The sequence below is a fragment of the Bactrocera tryoni genome, unplaced genomic scaffold (assembly GCF_016617805.1).
Source record: "Bactrocera tryoni isolate S06 unplaced genomic scaffold, CSIRO_BtryS06_freeze2 scaffold_25, whole genome shotgun sequence".
Lineage (NCBI taxonomy): Eukaryota > Metazoa > Arthropoda > Insecta > Diptera > Tephritidae > Bactrocera > Bactrocera tryoni.
The window spans coordinates 22,281,302-22,299,485 of NW_024395977.1; the positions used below are offsets into that span (position 1 = coordinate 22,281,302).

The following is an 18,184-nucleotide window of genomic DNA, read 5'->3' on the forward strand; positions in this document are numbered from 1 at the left end:
TTTACACTTTTAACAGTTTTTTTACCGAAGAAATCTTTATTTTAAAAATTACATTTTACACTCGTAGTGAACATCATGTGTGTGCTAAAATTACGACGAAATGGACCGCTGCCATGTGATAATAAGGAAATTCGCTGAAATGCCTTTTTTCCCAAAAATTCCTCTATCCATTCATATGGATATGTTCTTTATTTAATTTAATAATATTATATAATAATATTATTATATATAATATTTAACCATTAAAAATTATTATTATTATATAATAATATTTAACCATTTTATAATGAAAACTCAAACTTTGTTTGAATATTAGTGCAAGATAACCAACAAATATAACCACTTCACAACGGAACTCAATATATTTTTTTATTTTAACGCAGAAAGGAGTACTATGCGAAAGTACTTCAGTGACCCCGGGTATTCGCCCGACCAGGGTTATTTTTTTAAAGCGCGGCCGAAGGCCGCCAACGCAGAAAGGAGTACTACGCAAAAGTACTTCAGTCACCCCGGGTATTCGCTCGACCAGGGTTATTTTTTTAAAGCGCGGCCGAAGGCCGCCAACGCAGAAAGGAGTACTACGCAAAAGTACTTCAGTCACCCCGGGTATTCGCTCGACCAGGGTTATTTTTTTAAGGCTCGGCCGAAGGCCGCCAACGCAGAAAGCAGTACTACGCGAAAGTACTTCAGTCACCCCGGGTATTCGCTCGACCAGGGTTATTTTTTTAAAGCGCGGCCGAAGGCCGCCAACGCAGAAAGCAGTACTACGCGAAAGTACTTCAGTCACCCCGATATGATATAAATTTTACAATATTGTTATAGATTTTTACTTCTTTATTTTTATTAAACATAAATCGCATATTATACATATACATACATATGTATGTATAGTATATATGTATTCATATATGGAACAAGTTTTCACAACTCAATATTATAACTTGAAAACTGTTGGAAAGTATTTTTTATTATAATTAATATAGAAAAAAGAATCACGCAAAAGAACAAACAAAGAAAAATCGTTAAGAATCCTACAAATTTGGTGTTTGAGATGTGGCAGCGCTCGTTTTCCTCATAATTGTAAACAATCTAGCCTTTGCAACGATGAGTGTTCTAAGTGATTTTTAAATTAATAAATATAGGTAAAATATTACAAAATAAAAGTGAAATGTGAACTTATTTCAATCTTTAAAGTGTATATTTAAATATAAGAAGAGGAAAATGTTAAAAATCTTAGAGAAAAATAGAGAAATAACATGTTTTCTTAGTGCAAATTTTTGAATTTTTAAACGTGAATATTTCAAAAAATATTAGTTATTTTTACATTATTTTTGGATATTCCTCCTCTGAAGAAGTTACCCATATCCCATTTATATGGAAATTCGTTTTTTTTACCCCGCCGCCAAAGTAATCGGAATCGTGCCCATATGTGGGTAAAGAGATATTTATGTTGACATAATACTCTGTAACTCCTGAGTTGTTCTTTTATATTTTGAGATCCTAAAAACAAATGAAGCTAGTATATATGCACCAAATTTTATAGATTCGAAGAATTACTCACTCTTTTTTTGTAAAATAGCTGGTTACAGCAAAGTGCTTTTCACCTCATGTGGTGAGTGTTTTGGGGTTTTTTCTTGTGTAGTTTGAACAAGAATAACCTCATAAGCCCATTGTGAGGTTTCCTTAGAATATGGCTGCACGTTGAAAAAGTTAGAGTGCGATGTAACATCATGTGAGTGTATTGCGATTGGAAAGGAATTTCTTGATCGTGTAACGTCCCGGTTACTACTGTCTTTTACGGCAACAATAGTGATTTCTTATCAATAGTTCAGTGCATATAGAGAAGTGAGATTACTTATATTAAAGTTGGTTCAGATTTATAAATAAAGTTCAACGAGGGAAAAAATAAAGTTAATGAATAGTACTACTAGTATAACTGTGATTTCAATTCCTTCTTATAATGGGTAGCATTGATAGAGCATGCATATCTGGATTTCTTTGTCGTCTTTGCTCTGAAATGCACAGAATAGTAATACATATATATGGTGATCAGGGCAGGAAATTATGTTTAGTAGAAAAGATTAACGGGTATCTGCCAATTACCGTAAGTTTGCTAGTAGAATTTGTGTTATATAGTTAAATTTATTATTTTCTTAGATTTCTCCAACGGATCCTTTACCTAAAACTATATGTGAGACATGTTTAAGAAGAGTGGAACAACATTATGACTTGCTGATGAGACTAACGCGAATAAAACAAGGCAACTTTCCTAAAATCAAAAAGGTAAAGTTTGTTAAAAAAACTTCGGGAATCTTTAGGATACGGTGCCTGTATTTCATGGATAAAATGGGTATGGGCCGATAAAGGGGATTCTCTTGATCAATAATTAATATATAGATATGGAAGCGAGGGGTCGGCTTTAGAATAACGTCCCATGATTTCGGGAATAAAATGGGTATGGTCGGATACAGGAGGTTCTCCAGAAAAATAATGTAATTTTACTATACTTCAAATATTGGTAATTTTCAACTTTAAGCGCAAATATCTCGAGAACTATAACTACAGTGTACGACAAAACTAAAGCACGGAATCTGCCTTGCCGGTTTTAAATTAATAAAATTATATAAACTAGGTATAAAATTTAGTTTTATAGTTAGTTTATTCATTCTTCTTTTTGAATTAGAAAAAATTAAACAAATTAACTTATTAAAAAAATTTATAAAATTCCAGATATGAAAAATTCCAAAAATGTGGTGAGACAAAACTAAAACACAAAATAAGGTAAAGGTTCAGGAGAGCGGCTTTTCCGAAAACGTGCCCCAATTTTCACGGGAAATGTCTTAAAATTCGTGTTTTTAATTCCAATTTACGAATATATACGGCGCGTTATCTATTTTTGTGTTTTTTTTGTAGTAAAAACAAAAATTATGATTTTGCACGATATTTACGCTATAAATGGCATCACTGTTCGGAATTAGTGATACAAGCACCGATCGGTTTCGAAATATGGATACTCTCGATATTAGAGACTAAACAAGAATTGATAAAAATGAGAGAAACATAATAGAAAAATAATAATAGTTGGAAAAATAGAAAGAAATTAAAATATCGATATTCTCAATATTCGAGTCTGAATGAGAATTGGTAAAAATGAGAAATACGTAATAGGAAAATAATAATAATTGGAAAAATAAAAAGAAATTAAAATATCGATATTCTCAATATTCGGGTCTGAACGAAAATTGGTTCGAGCGCTCGAAAAAAAATAACCCTGGTCGGTCCAACACCCCGGCGTTCATAATTCTTCTGTGTCCAACTTCTTCTTCTTTCTGCAATAATAATGAATTATAAATTTTTCTATTATGTATTTCTCCTTTTAACCAATTCTCGTTCAGACCCGAATATTAAGAGTATCGATAATTCGAAAACGATCAGTGCATAAATCAATAGATTCGAATTTACAACAGCGATGCCATAATTTCGAACATAACCTTGCCATTTTCGTTGAAGTGAAGTGATTGTGAAGTTTTACATATTTTTATAAAAATAACAATAAAAACCATTTCTCTAATTAATTAATTAAAGAACATCAATAATTACGTGTATATAATTGATAGAAAATATATTGTTAACATCTAAAGGCGTGTAAAGTGCAAACGTGAATTTTTGATTTTGGGAAATACGATGTTTTTCTATTAAAACAAAGAAAATATTGTTTTTAAAAGCTCGCGCCTAACATATTCGTAAAGTAAAACTAAAAACGAGTATTTTAAGACATTTCCCGTGAAAATTGGTGCACGTTTTCAGAAAAGCCGCTCTCCTGAACCTTTACCCAAAATAATTTTATGATTGAAAAATTTATGTCTTTCAATATTTGGTTGTGCATATATTTGGCACGATTCCGATTACTTTGGCGGCGGGGTAAAAAAAACGAATTTCCATATAAATGGGGTATGTGCGGATAGGGTAACTTCTCCAGAGGAGGAATATCCAAAAATAATGTAAAAATAACTAATATTTTTTGAAATATTCACGTTTAAAATTTCAAAAATTTGCACTAAGAAAACATGTTATTTCTCTATGTTTCTCTAAGATTTTTAACATTTTCCTCTTGTTATATTTAAATATACACTTTAAAGATTGAAATAAGTTCACATTTCACTTTTATTTTGTAATATTTTACCTATATTTATTAATTTAAAAATCACTTAGAACACTCATCGTTGCAAAGGCTAGATTGTTTACAATTATGAGGAAAACGAGCGCTGCCACATCTCAAACACCAAATTTGTAGGATTCTTAACAATTTTTCTTTGTTTGTTCTTTTGCGTGATTCTTTTTTCTATATTAATTATAATAAAAAATACTTTCCAACAGTTTTCAAGTTATAATATTGAGTTGTGAAAACTTGTTCCATATATGAATACATATATACTATACATATGTATGTATATGTATAATATGCGATTTATGTTTAATAAAAATAAAGAAGTAAAAATCTATAACAATATTGTAAAATTTATATCATATCGGGGTGACTGAAGTACTTTCGCGTAGTACTGCTTTCTGCGTTGGCGGCCTTCGGCCGCGCTTTAAAAAAATAACCCTGGTCGGGCGAATACCCGGGGTCACTGAAGTACTTTCGCATAGTACTCCTTTCTGCGTTAAAATAAAAAAAATATATTGAGTTCCGTTGTGAAGTGGTTATATTTGTTGGTTATCTTGCACTAATATTCAAACAAAGTTTGAGTTTTCATTATAAAATGGTTAAATATTATTATATAATAATAATAATTTTTAATGGTTAAATATTATATATAATAATATTATTATATAATATTATTAAATTAAATAAAGAACATATCCATATGAATGGATAGAGGAATTTTTGGGAAAAAAGGCATTTCAGCGAATTTCCTTATTATCACATGGCAGCGCTCCATTTCGTCGTAATTTTAGCACACACATGATGTTCACTACGAGTGTAAAATGTAATTTTTAAAATAAAGATTTCTTCGGTAAAAAAACTGTTAAAAGTGTAAAATGTGGATTTATTAAAAAGTTTATAGTTTAAATTAATTAATTTGAAGTTAAAAATGTGAGTAAAGTGTGTTTAATGCGGTAAAATAGCTTGTTGAAATGCTCGAATTTTGGGAATTTTTGAACTTTAAGGTCGAATATCTCGTAAACTAAGCGTTTGCGGTACCTATAACCCTATATATTTTTTAATCAGGAGGACTTCCTCTTTCCAACGGTACCTTCAAATCGCGGCGCCAAAGAAATCGGAATTGTGCCATATATTTCAATACAGTGGCACATCGGCGAGGCATCGACTCAATTTAGTTAATGTGTCGCAGGAAATGCTTTTAATGCTTCCTTTACTTGGATGAATAAAGCGTCCTTCCTTTTTACAATTCTCACATCTGATTTTTCCATCTATAATTTCCTATTGGTCCTCTATGGGATTGAGATCTGGTGATTATGCGGGTCGCTTTAAAAACCCAATCCTGTTATCAACAAACCACTGTTTTACACAAATAGCAGTGAGTTTCTGGTCGATGTCGTGTTGATAAATCCATTTAAAAGGCATTTCTTCTGCAGCATGCGCCAGTATAATATTATGAAAAATAATTTTATACTTAATTTTGACCATAATACTATGTATATGATGAATTGGCCTTATTCCATCCCCTGAAAAACAACCCAACACTAGTATATTGCCTCCACCATGTTTCATGCCTGTAGTATAACGTTGATTTAGGCATTGTCTTTTCGGTCTGCCTACCAGCTTCAGTCCATCTGAATCTTTCATATTAAACTTCGATTCTTCAATAAAAAGTACAGTTCGTCTTTAGGTAATGGTCCAATTTATGTGCATCCTAGCGATATTCCAGTCATGCCAGCCTGTTATTTAAAGAAATATATGGCTTTTTTGCACTTCTGTAGCATGAAAATCGCACTTGCACAGCTCGACGTTGTATGGATATAAAAGGTAATTTTTTATCGCCCGAATGACTTCCTTATTCTCTGGTTCGGTTATTTTCCGCAGCCTTCCACCTCTATGCACTTCAAGGGGGGGGGTTTAGTGTTTTTTGCGGCGGACTGAGTAATATAATTTTATTAAATTTAATGACATGTTGTACAACTTTTGAAGTATATACATAAGTGAATCTCTATAAGGGCCTTGATAAACAGTGGTGAACAATACAACTCGTTACCGGATCATCTGAAACAAAAAAATTGATATGCGTTTTAAAGGTGATGTGTTTCTCGGTGGAGTTTTTTTTCCATATTTTTCTTTTTTTTTTATTAACAAGTTAACCGCGATTTGGGAAGAATTTAGTATACCATCCCAGGATTTCGGGAATAAAATGGGTATGGTCGGATAGAGGAGATTCTCCAGATCAGGAATATAGCTTATAGCCGCAGGAAGCTTATAGTTTTCGAGTTATTCGCATTTTAAGTTGAAAATTTGCAATATTTTAATTACATATTTTCGATCTATAAAATTAATTTTGCACTTATATTTTTCACTTTTATATACGCTAACACATCACTTATTCATTTGCACACATTTATTTTATATAATATAGTGCAAAAATAGCTTCTAATAAACATTTAAAATATTGTTGAATTTGATTATTTAAGAATAACAAATCAATTACAAACTGTCATACAATCAGTGTTACCTTATCGACATCATTTGTAAAATAACTAAATGAAATAAAGGGAACAGATTATACCCCAAATACGAAAATCAACAACCTATAAAAAACAATATCCCTGGTCGGTCCAACACCAGGGTGTATCAGAATTTTTTCGCGTTGAACTCCTTTTTGCGTGGGCGGCCTTCGGCCGCGCTTCAAAAAAATAACCCTAGTCGGTCCAACACCGGGGTGTATCAAATTTTTTTCGCGTTGAACTCCTTTTTGCGTGAGCGGCCTTCGGCCGCGCTTCAAAAAAAATAACCCTGGTCAGTCCAACACCAGGGTGTATCAGAATTTTTTCGTGTTGAACTCCTTTTTGCGTGGGCGGCCTTCGGCCGCGCTTCAAAAAAATAACCCTAGTCGGTCCAACACCGGGGTGTATCAAATTTTTTTCGCGTTGAACTCCTTTTTGCGTGGGCGGCCTTCGGCCGCGCTTCAAAAAAATAACCCTGGTCGGTCCAACACCGGGGTGTATCAAATTTTTTTCGCGTTGAACTCCTTTTTGCGTGGGCGGCCTTCGGCCGCGCTTCAAAAAAATAACCCTAGTCGGTCCAACACCGGGGTGTATCAAATTTTTTTCGCGTTGAACTCCTTTTTGCGTGGGCGGCCTTCGGCCGCGCTTCAAAAAAAATAACCCTGGTCGGTCCAACACCGGGTATATACATTTTTTTTCTCCCGTAGAACTCATTTTTACATTGGCAGCCACTTAAAGTTTTTTATATTTTTCTTTAATGTTTATCAACGATTATGTTTCCTGTATTTAGGGTATAATATTTCTTTATATCTTTTTTTTTAAATTAGTTTGTAAAATATTTTACCATAGTAACACTGATTATTTGACACATTTATTTTTACAAATTATGTCGATAAGGTAACACTGATTATATGACAGTTTGTAATTCATTTGTTATTCTTAAATAATCAAATTCAACAATAATTTAAATGTTTATTAAAAGCTATTTTTGCACTATATTATATAAAATAAATGTGTGCAAATGAATAAGTGATGTGTTAGCGTATATAAAAGTGAAAAATATAAGTGCAAAATTAATTTTATATATCGAAAATATGTAATTAAAATATTGCAAATTTTCAACTTAAAACGCGAATAACTCGAAAACTATAAGCTTCCTGCGGCTATAACCATATATATTCGTGATCTGGAGAATCTCCTCTATCCGACCATACCCATTCTATTCCCGAAATCCTGGGATGGTATACTAAAGCCGACCCCGCGATTTTTTTTAGCTAAAATCGCGCTAAAGTGGGGTTTAGAAAATCGTCGGGTAAATTTTAGAATGGCAACCCCCAATGTGGTATGTACGGATATAGGAGGTCCTCCAGATCAAGAATATCTATATCTAAATATAATTGCCGCTGACTTATGCTTTTTGAGATATTTGCATTTAAAGTTCAAAAATTGAACTATTTGTACAAAAACTCACCTTAAAGGCCGCACTCACACTTTCTTTTAAGGGGGTATTCTGGTCTAGAAGCATGAATTTCAGGTAATTTTTCAAGTGTCGTAAAAAAAAGGCAATTAATATTTTTAGTATCCATTTTTGACCACAATTCCGATTTCTTTGGCGCCGCGATTTGAAGTTACCGTTGGAAAGAGGAAGGCCTCCCGATGAAAAAATATATATGGAGTTATAGGTACCGCAAACGCTTAGTTTACGAGATATTCGACCTTAAGGTTCAAAATTGCCCAAAATTCGAACATTTCAACAAGCTATTTTACCACATTAAACACACTTTACTCACATGTTTCACTTCAAATTAATTAAATTTTTTACCGAAGAAATCTTTATTTTAAAAATTACATTTTACACTCGTGGTGAACACCATGTGTGTACTAAAAATTACGACGAAATGGAGTGCTGCCATGTGATAATAAGGAAATTCGCTGAAATGCCATTTTTCCCAAAAATTGCTCTATCCATTCATGTGGATATGTTCTTTATTTAATTTAATAATCAAATAAGTAGTATTATACAATAATATTATTAATATATTATCAATATATTATTTTTATTTTAACGCAGAAAGGAGTACTATGCGGAAGTACTACGGTCACCCCGGATATTCGCTCGACCAGGGTTATTTTTTTAAAGCGCGGCCGAAGGCCCCTAACGCAGAAAGGAGTACTACGCGAAAGTACTTCAGTCACCCCGGGTATTCGCTCGACCAGGGTTATTTTTTTAAAGCGCGGCCGAAGGCCGCCAACGCCGAAAGGAGTACTACGCAAAAGTACTTCAGTCACATAAATCACATATTACACATATATAGTACATATGTAGAAAGTATTTTTTTATTGTTAATATAGAAAAAAGAATCACGCGAAAAACAAACAAAGAAAAATTGTTAAAAATCCTACATATTTCCTGTTTAAGTTGTGGCAAGGCTCATAATTGTAAACAATCTAACCTTTTCAACGATGAGTGTGCTAAGTGATTTTTAAATTAATAAGTTTAGGTAAAATATTGCAAAATAAAAGTGAAATGTGAACTTATTTCAACGTTTAGAGTGTATATTTAAATATACAGAGTGAAAAACGTGAAAAAATTTAGTGAAACAGAGAAATACCACGTGTTATTAGTGCAAATTTTTGAACTTTTAATAGTGAATATATTAAAAAATAGAAGTTATTTTTATATAATTTTTGGATATTTCTCCTCTGGAGAAGCTCCCCTATCCGCACATACCCTATTTATACGGAAATTCGGTTTTTTTACCCCTCCGCCAAAGTAATCGGAGTCGTGCCCATTTTTTTATTAGTTATTTGTTAATTTTAGAAGAGTGGAGAAAAAAATTAAAAAGTAAAAAATTTCAAAACTTATGAACTGACGAAGTGGGGGTCTCCAAAGATTTCCTCGTGATGATACCCATGATTTCAACCCTCCTAGTTATCGGAAACCAAAAAAAAACAAGAAAAAAAGTTAACGTCGGTTGCACGGAAGCTATATACCCTTCATTTCTGTTAGTAAATATGTTTTCAGTTTGTATGGAAGCAATATGCTATAGTTATCCGTTCTGAACAAGTTTTTTAGAGATTACAGTGTTGCCTTAAAAAATAATCTATACCAAATTTCGTGAATATATCTTGTCAAATGTGAAAGTTGTCCATACAAGAACTTGATCCCGATCGTTCAGTTTGTATGGCAGCTATATGCTATAGTTAACCGATCTGATCAATTTCTTCGGAGATTACATTGTTGCCTTAGAAAATAATATATACCAAATTTCGTGAATATATCTTGTCCACACAAGAACTTGATTCCGATCGTTCAGTTTGTGTGGCAGCTATATGCTATAGTTAACCGATCTGAACAATTTCTTCGGAGATTACGTTGTTGCTTTAGGAAATAATATATATAAAGTTTCGTGAATATATCTTGTCAAATGTGAAAGTTGTCCATACAAGAACTTGATTCCGATCGTTCAGTTTGTATGGCAGCTATACGCTATAGTCAACCGATCTGAACAATTTCTTCGGAGATTACATTTTTGTCTTAGAAAATAACATATACCAAATTTCGTGAATATATCTTGTCAAATGTGAAAGTTGTCCATATAAGATCTTGATTCCGATCATTCAGTTTGTATGGCAGCTATATGTTATAGTGGTCCGATATCTGCCGTTCCGACAAATGAGCAGCTTCTTGAAGAGAAAATAACGTTTGCAAAATTTCAAAAAGATATCTTAAAAACTGAGGAACTAGTTCGTATATATACAGACAGACAGACGGACATGGCTAAATCGAATCAGCTCGACATACTCATCATTTATATATATACTTTATAGGGTCTACGACGATTCCTTCTGGGTGTTACAAACTTCGTGACAAACTTAATATACCCTGTTCAGGGTATAAAAAGATTACGGGTCGGCTTTAGTATACCATCCCACGATTTCAGGGTTAAAAGTAGTGGTTGGATAGGGCTGATGCTCCAGATTAAGAAAATATATAATTATAGCCGCCGCAAACTTATAGTTTTCGAGATATATCCATTTAAAGTTAAAAATTTCGCAAATTTAATTTGGCAATTTCTCGATTTATAGTAACTTTTTCTTTCACATTATGCACTTTTTATACACTTACACTTCACTACAATATTTCTACATATTTATTTTTTATTAATATTTTAGATATTTGATTAAAATAAGCATTTTATATTTTACATAAATATTATTACACGCACAATAACAATAAGTGTTCCGTGTTGTCAAATAGTAAGTATTGCCATATCTACACATTTATCAAACGAATAAAAAATAGGTTTATACGCCAAATACATAAATCAAAAAAGGAGTTTTACTCGAAAAAAACCTGGCACACCCGGTTGTTGGCACACCCCGGTGTTGGATTATTTTTTTGAAGCGCGGCCGAAGGCCGCCAACGCAAAAAGGAGTTTTACTCGAAAAAAAAACCTGACACACCGTGGTGTTGGCACACCCCGGTGTTGGATCGGCCAGACTTATTTTTTTTTGAAGCGCGGCCGAAGGCCGCCAACGCAAAAAAGAGTTTTAATCGTAAAAACCTGACACACCCCGGTGTGGGATCGCCCAGGGCAATTTTTTTCCTGCATTTGAGCTTTTTTTATTTATTTTTATTGTTTTCAATCGTTTGGGATATGGTAGCACTTATTATTTAACAACACGGAACACTTATTGTTATTGTGCGTGTAATAATATTTATGTAAAATATAAAATTCGTATTTTAAGCAAATATCTAAATAATAAATATAAAATAAATATGTAGAAATATTACAGTGAAGTGTAATTGTATAAAAAGTGCATAATATTAAAGAAAAAGTTACTATAAATGGAGATATTGCAAATTGAAATTAGCCAAATTTTCAACTTAAAATGCAAATATCTCGAAAACTAAAAGTTTGCGGCGGCTATAATTATATATTTCCTTAATCTGCATCAGCCCTATCCAACCATACCCTGAAATCGTGGGATGGTATACAAAAGTTTCCCCAAGATTATTAATCTAGAATAATGTCGCAATGGCCGGAACTACTATTATTTTTCACAAAATGGCGACTGCCTGAAAAAAAAAGTTTTTTTGGATCACTTTTTCTGACTATTCCGAATTTTTTAAAAATAATAAAAATAAAAATGTGGGGATAGGGCTAATGCACACCATAGACAAGCCTATAAAGAAGACTCTATGAAAATTTGAAGTAAATCGGTCGAGTAGAACCTGAGAAATCGTGGGTATAGTTCCGAAAAAGTCAGTTTTGAGAAAAACGCGTTTAAAGTTTCGCGTAAAGTTTTTTGTTCGATTAGTTCCGGCCGAACCAGTTTGGATGCCGTGTCAGAAAAATGCCTATATCTTTGAAAATAATTTGAATTTTGAAAAATCCTCTTGTACACATATCCTTGAATAGTTAAACTTTGAAAATATATAAAAAAAAATTCGACTTTTTAAAATTTCTAGACCAAAAAACAAAAATGCACAAATTCCGAAAGATCGTTATTATCTATTGATCCTTACGAAAATTGTTATAACAAAATGTGTTTAACTGATGAAAATTATTAGAAATTGAAATTGTTTTTAAAAACGGTAAATATATATTATAGATACAATAAAATGATCAAAGGTAATTATAAATTGAAAACAGTAGTTTTTAAAAAACGTTAAATGTATACTGGCGGGTATCTGCGAAAAGGAACAGGGATGCTGCGAAAAGCGGAGATGTTGGTTTGGTCGATCGACGTCGTAACGAACAAAGGTGCGCGAGATCCTTTCTCTTTCCCTTTTGTTCTAATTGGAATGTTGGATGGTGTCATCGTTTTTTCGTGCATGTACGTGTGTGTGTGTTAATGTATAGTTCTCTCTCGTGTGATGAGGTGAATGCGTGCTTTTGATTGGGTGTGGTGAACTGATGTAAATGTGATGTGACGTCGCTACTCATTTAGCCATCCCGGTTCCCCCTAGGCGAGTATTTACCCTAGAAGGCACTGTAGCGTAACTACAACGCTACTGAGACCTGCTGACCGGCGGGATGGCGGCCTAAGCTGTTGGCGCCGTGTTCATGTTGCCCGATTTTGGCGCCAGGGACGGGATTCTGCTGCAGAGGGTCCGCGCCGGCGGTATGCCGTCAAAGGAGTTCTTTGAGAATGCCTGACGTTACCGCTGGTGCGAGGAGCCGGTGGGCGCCCGGAGTCGCGTCTGGTAGTGTGGTGCAGCAGCGTGTGATGCGCCCGCACACAGATTTGGCAACGATTATTTGATGGGCACTCCTGTGTTGCGTGGGAAGTTGCCAGGCAATTCAGGCATACCCGTGCGCCTTTGCCACCTTCTGGCGTTGCATCGGCGGCATGACTTTAAAGATACCGCAGTGCGATAGCCGATGCGGACTGGGACATAATGGACATCGAATGCGCTGCGGATCCGCTGGTAATGCGGGTGTTGCTAGTGTGCTTTTACGGGGGGCCGTTGTCGCGGTGGAGCCTGTCGTTGGTCGAAGCGCTGCCGGTGCAGGCATTGGGCCAGCTTCAGAGCGAGGAGCGGAAACTGCCGAACGCATGGTTGGCGTTGATTAAGATGTCATATCCACGTCCATATTGCTCTGTGAGAGAAATGGTCATATTAGTTATAAGTTGTGGAATTTACAATAATATGGACCTTATGTGACATGAAAAGGATGCCATTTTTTTGATTCATTTGAATGGCAGTCTCACAACATAACGACCATATTCGTTTCTTGTTGTTGTGGACTCGTAATAGGCTTCGCATGTCTGATCTTCTTCTGAAAGTTGAGTAATCTGAGGTACTTATTCTACTTCCCAGAATTTTTTAAGTACATTATTTAAATATTCGTTTGTGATATCTTCCACTTGTGTTGTGAAAGAATTTATTTTTTCAGTGACTTGGCCACTTATAATCAGGGTTCTCATTTACTACTCCGTAGCAGCAAAATTTCTAAAATTATTGCTATGCTATCGCTACCGCTCTCACTTTGTCGGGAGCCACAGCGTAGCTTTAGCATAACAATGTAAAGTATGTGCTCTACTCTGCTCCGCGTTTTGTTAGGTAAAAAACTATAGCTGGAGCGGGAGCAAAAAATTAAGTTCTGCGCTATGCTCTGGCGTAGCGATAACAAAAAATTGGGAGCGGTAGCACAGCAGAGCAAATGAAAATTTTCATGTGCTACAGCTCCCGCATGTGTTTGTTGCTTTTTTCTTTTTGCTATTTTCTGGCATAATATTTGAATTAATTGAATAATTCAAACAAAACAATGTTATGCAAATCATTTTGGCACTTGTTGCGTCAAGTGCCTTTATAAATCTAAAATCAAATATTTTAAAAAATATATTAATAAAGTGAATTAGATAATAATTGAATAAATTATAATTTTTTTTTTTTATTATGTAAAATATTTACCAATTTTATATTACCAAAAACATCATCTATTCCAAATGTATTACAATACTCAATTACTATGAATTTTCGAAATTAATTTTAACTATGAACATATACTTTCCCCCTTTTTATATACAGTAGGGTGTTTTTTTTTTTTGAACTATTAATTTTTTTCAGTCCAGTCACGAAATTTCCTTGGAAATACCCCAAAAAAAAATTCCCTGAAAATTTTAGCCCTAAATATTTACATTAAGAACTGGACCGAGGCATGTAAAAATTTTCCATAGAAAATACACTACAATCTTGGTTTTTTATCTTTAAATTCCTACAGATCAGAGGTATTTTATGGCATTTTTATATGTGCGGAAGAAATTGCGGGAATATAGCGCGGGAATTCCCGCAATTGTTTTATTGAAGGAAACATGAATGACGGGAATTCCCGCAATTTACGCGAATGTGTTAATCCATTGCACTGTGTATTTGCAGTTCTATTCTACCATTCCCAATATTTAGTAATTTTATAATTTTTTAGGAAGAATCAGTTTGAAATTGTACGCATATACATACTTCAATGTATATTGCAAAGAATCGAAAAGATTTCTGTATATCTAAAAATATAATAAAACTTTTTATCAACACTCCAATTATTCCGTTATATCTTTATGTTAGATATCGCGTTTGGTTTGTTATGAATGCATTTGCGTCCTTGACCAATAATCTAGCAAAGTATCCGCAGTGCCTTGACGATGAGAATTCCAATGCCATTTTTTGTTGTGATATTAAATATATCGGACGGGCTCGTCTTAAAAAAAAAACTACCTGGTTAAGAAGCAAAATCAGTATAACCCATATACTAAGCATGTTTGGAAATGAAAATTTTTACTTATTTCTTTCTATTTTTGAATTACTAAAATTTTCAAATGATTCTTACATAAATTTTGAACAAATGCTTATGATTTGAAATATAATTTTTGTATTTATGAACTGTATTGAAATTTAGTATAAAGAGATAAAATGTATCCTATGTCCTTACCCTGCTTCTAAACTACCTAACCACCAATTTTAAGCCAAATCGGTTCAGCCGTTCTTGAGTTATAAACGACTTTCTTTTATATACCAACTTGTACCATACTTGTAAATGCCAGAAAGTAGCAAAAAAGAAAAAAAAACAACAAACACATTCGAAAGCTGTAGCACATGAAAATTTTCATTTGCTCTGCTGTGCTACCGCTCCCAATTTTTTGCTACCGCTACGCCAGAGCATAGCGCAGAATTTAATTTTTTGCTCCCGCTCCAGCTATAGTTTTTTTACCTAACAAAACTCGGAGCAGAGTAGAGCACATACTTTACATTGTTATACTAAGGCTACGCTGTGGCTCCCGACAAAGTGAGAGCGGTAGCAAGAGTAAAATGAAATGCTACGAGAGTAGCGTAGTTTTTCAAACGCTGCTTATAATCCACCCAAATATTGTATTTTGGACTAACAATTTATTGGAGATTTTCTCTATAACTTCAAGAATTATTTGAGGTATTAAGTCACTGCCTAATAATATGTCGCTTTGTGATGGGGTATGACAGTTGGGATCTGCTAATTTGAGATGTGAGCAAAATTTGTAAGTTGCGGTAGAACGATTGCTTGTGCATCTATTCGTATATCCGCATTTGGAGAAACTATGGTGATTGAGCAAATTTTGTTTGAATTTTGTATAATTCTTCCGCCCATTCCCGAAATGTGGAAATTTTAATTTTTGACAGGCAATTTTAGCCGATTTTGAGCTTTAGATGATATAAAGGTTCTTTTAGAGCCTTGATCTATTAACGCTCTTAGTTTGAATAAATCACCTTAACGTTCAATGGTGATGACCGCAGTGGGTAAAATAATTTTGCTTTCATTTTCTGAATGAAGCGCTTGAAATTTTGCTGCTTTAGAGCAACGTGGTTGTTTTTCCCTTTTTTCGGGATTTGAGGTTTCGAGATTACTTGATGTAGTTGTAGCGACTAACCCCGTGGTTTTTTGAACATTAAGCAATGAGTGGTGTTTTCGCTGACAGTATACACAATTGAATTTGAATTCACAGTGTTTTGTCATATGAGAATTCGACAGACAGTTTATGCAAAGTTTGTGTTGACGGACCAGATTGTTTCTATCAGAAACGGATAATTTTTTGAATCTCGCAAGATCTTAATTTATGACCTCCCTTACAGAGTTCACACAATGATTGCCATTGACTACTTTGATTTGACACGAATGTGTGACTTTTATTAACGTGTCTATTATATTGTATGTTATTACTGGCTTGGGGTTTGAACAAGTTTTTACTTGAGTCATTTTGATGACCTTTTGGCTTTATAGTTTTTTGTCTATACGCTCAGCTTCCTCGTATTGAGCAGGGAGGAATGTTTTCATCTGTTGCCAGGTGGGCATTATTTTTCTTTCCACTAGTGATTGTTCCCATCGTAATAACGCAGCATCAGGCAGTGTTTCTGCGCAATTGGTTACTATAATAGGGTCAAACGATTCTGTGGAGATATTTTGTGTTTTTAACACTGATAAACAATTGGTCACTGACGAGCATAAATTTTGAAATTCCTGCCTAGTTTCTTGTTGAATTTTTGCAAATGCAATAGAGTTTTTATTGGGTTTTCTATCATAACCCTTTCATTTTTGTACCTTTCGACCAGTGCCTCCCAAGCCACTTTAAAATTTTCGTCATTTAAAGCGAATTGCTTAACGATACTGCCTGGTTTCCCTTTTGTTTTATACCTGAGATGGTATAGCTTTTGTGCTTGTGAAAGTTTAGGATGGTTTATATAAACGGCAGTGAACATGTCTCGGAAGGACGGCCATTGGTCATAACATCTATTAAAAACTTTAGTATCACAAGCTAAGCTGGTACTTTTAGATACATGCCTTTATCTAGGTCACCTTTTGGTGTTGTAACTACTCTGGGAGGGGGCGTAGTGACTCTACTTGGCCTTACTAAACTTATTTGTTCAGTTATCATTCCCTTTGTTAACTCGTACTGGTCGCGGCAGTTATCTCACTTGGCTGTCGCCGAAGCTTTTGTGTTTTCTGGGAGTTCTGCGTCGTCAGTATCTAGTACTGTATCGTACGCTGCCAGAAGGCGTGCCCATAGATTGTTAACACTTTCTAGTTTTATATTCAAAACTGATTCCATGACATCAGTAACAGGGAAAGCTTGAAACCTAGTGCAATATCTTATAAAGCTATCACTTTCAGTGATAAATCTCGATATTGTGTGATCTTTTGATCTCTTTTCCTTTGTACCGTGCTTAGAGCGTGTAGCTTCTGCAGGTGTTTATCGTCGTAAGCCATTTTTGAAATTGTAAAAAAATAAAAATTTGATGAGATTTATCTGATAAATGCCGAAAACCGAAAACTCTTTTAAGTAAATAAGAGTTGTTATTCCCGTAAATTTACTAAAATACGCGTTAATCGTTTTTCTTAACCGCACTATTGTATTTATTTATTTATTTAACGCCAATCGGCACTATACATCTAATAACAATTATAATGCTAAATAAGACAACATATAAAATTAGGAATTAAACTCGTGACCTAGTTCGTATGCTAATATTTTAATAAAGCTTTTTTAACGATCGTTTTGAGGTTCTGTAGAGACCCGCTGAAGAAGTTGATGTCAACGTGCAAAGAGTTTACCAATCTACAGATTCTTTCCTTTGAGCCATTGATTACATAGTTTTTGTTCGATCTGCAAGTTTTCAGGATCCTCATCTGTCTAAGGTTAAGCTCATTTGGTACGATTTCAAAGTCTGCAAGGATTTCTGGGGCATCAATTAATCCATTGAGTATTTTGAATAAGATGAGGTCTGCTACCTGCCGTCGAGATTTCAGGTCATTTATTTTCAGGATTCTTCGGGCGTCTTCAGTTGAAATGATATCGTTTCTGTGTCTGTTATGAAATAGCAGCGCTTTGCAGAACTTGTGCTGGATTCTCTCTACTCTGTTGATCATTGAGTCCGTGAATGGGGACCAAATCACTGTTCCATATTCTAGAATAGCTAGCACTATTGCTGAGAATAGGCAGGTTAACGAGCAATTGTTCCCAAATTCCC

The 18,184-nt window shown here is 34.2% G+C and overlaps 1 protein-coding gene and 1 pseudogene across 1 annotated transcript in view; one reads left to right on the forward strand and one right to left on the reverse strand.

The window, feature by feature from the left end:
- The first annotated feature begins 1,800 nt into the window (after positions 1-1,800).
- Positions 1,801-18,184, forward strand: part of LOC120780525 — a 67,527-nt gene continuing 51,143 nt past the window's right edge. The window contains exons 1-2 of the mRNA XM_040112791.1: positions 1,801-2,104; positions 2,158-2,283. Coding sequence (XP_039968725.1) covers positions 1,961-2,104; positions 2,158-2,283 — 270 coding nt within the window. The 5' untranslated portion in view covers positions 1,801-1,960. The remainder of the gene's footprint in view (positions 2,105-2,157; positions 2,284-18,184) is intronic.
- Positions 12,667-13,286, reverse strand: LOC120780524 (annotated as a pseudogene).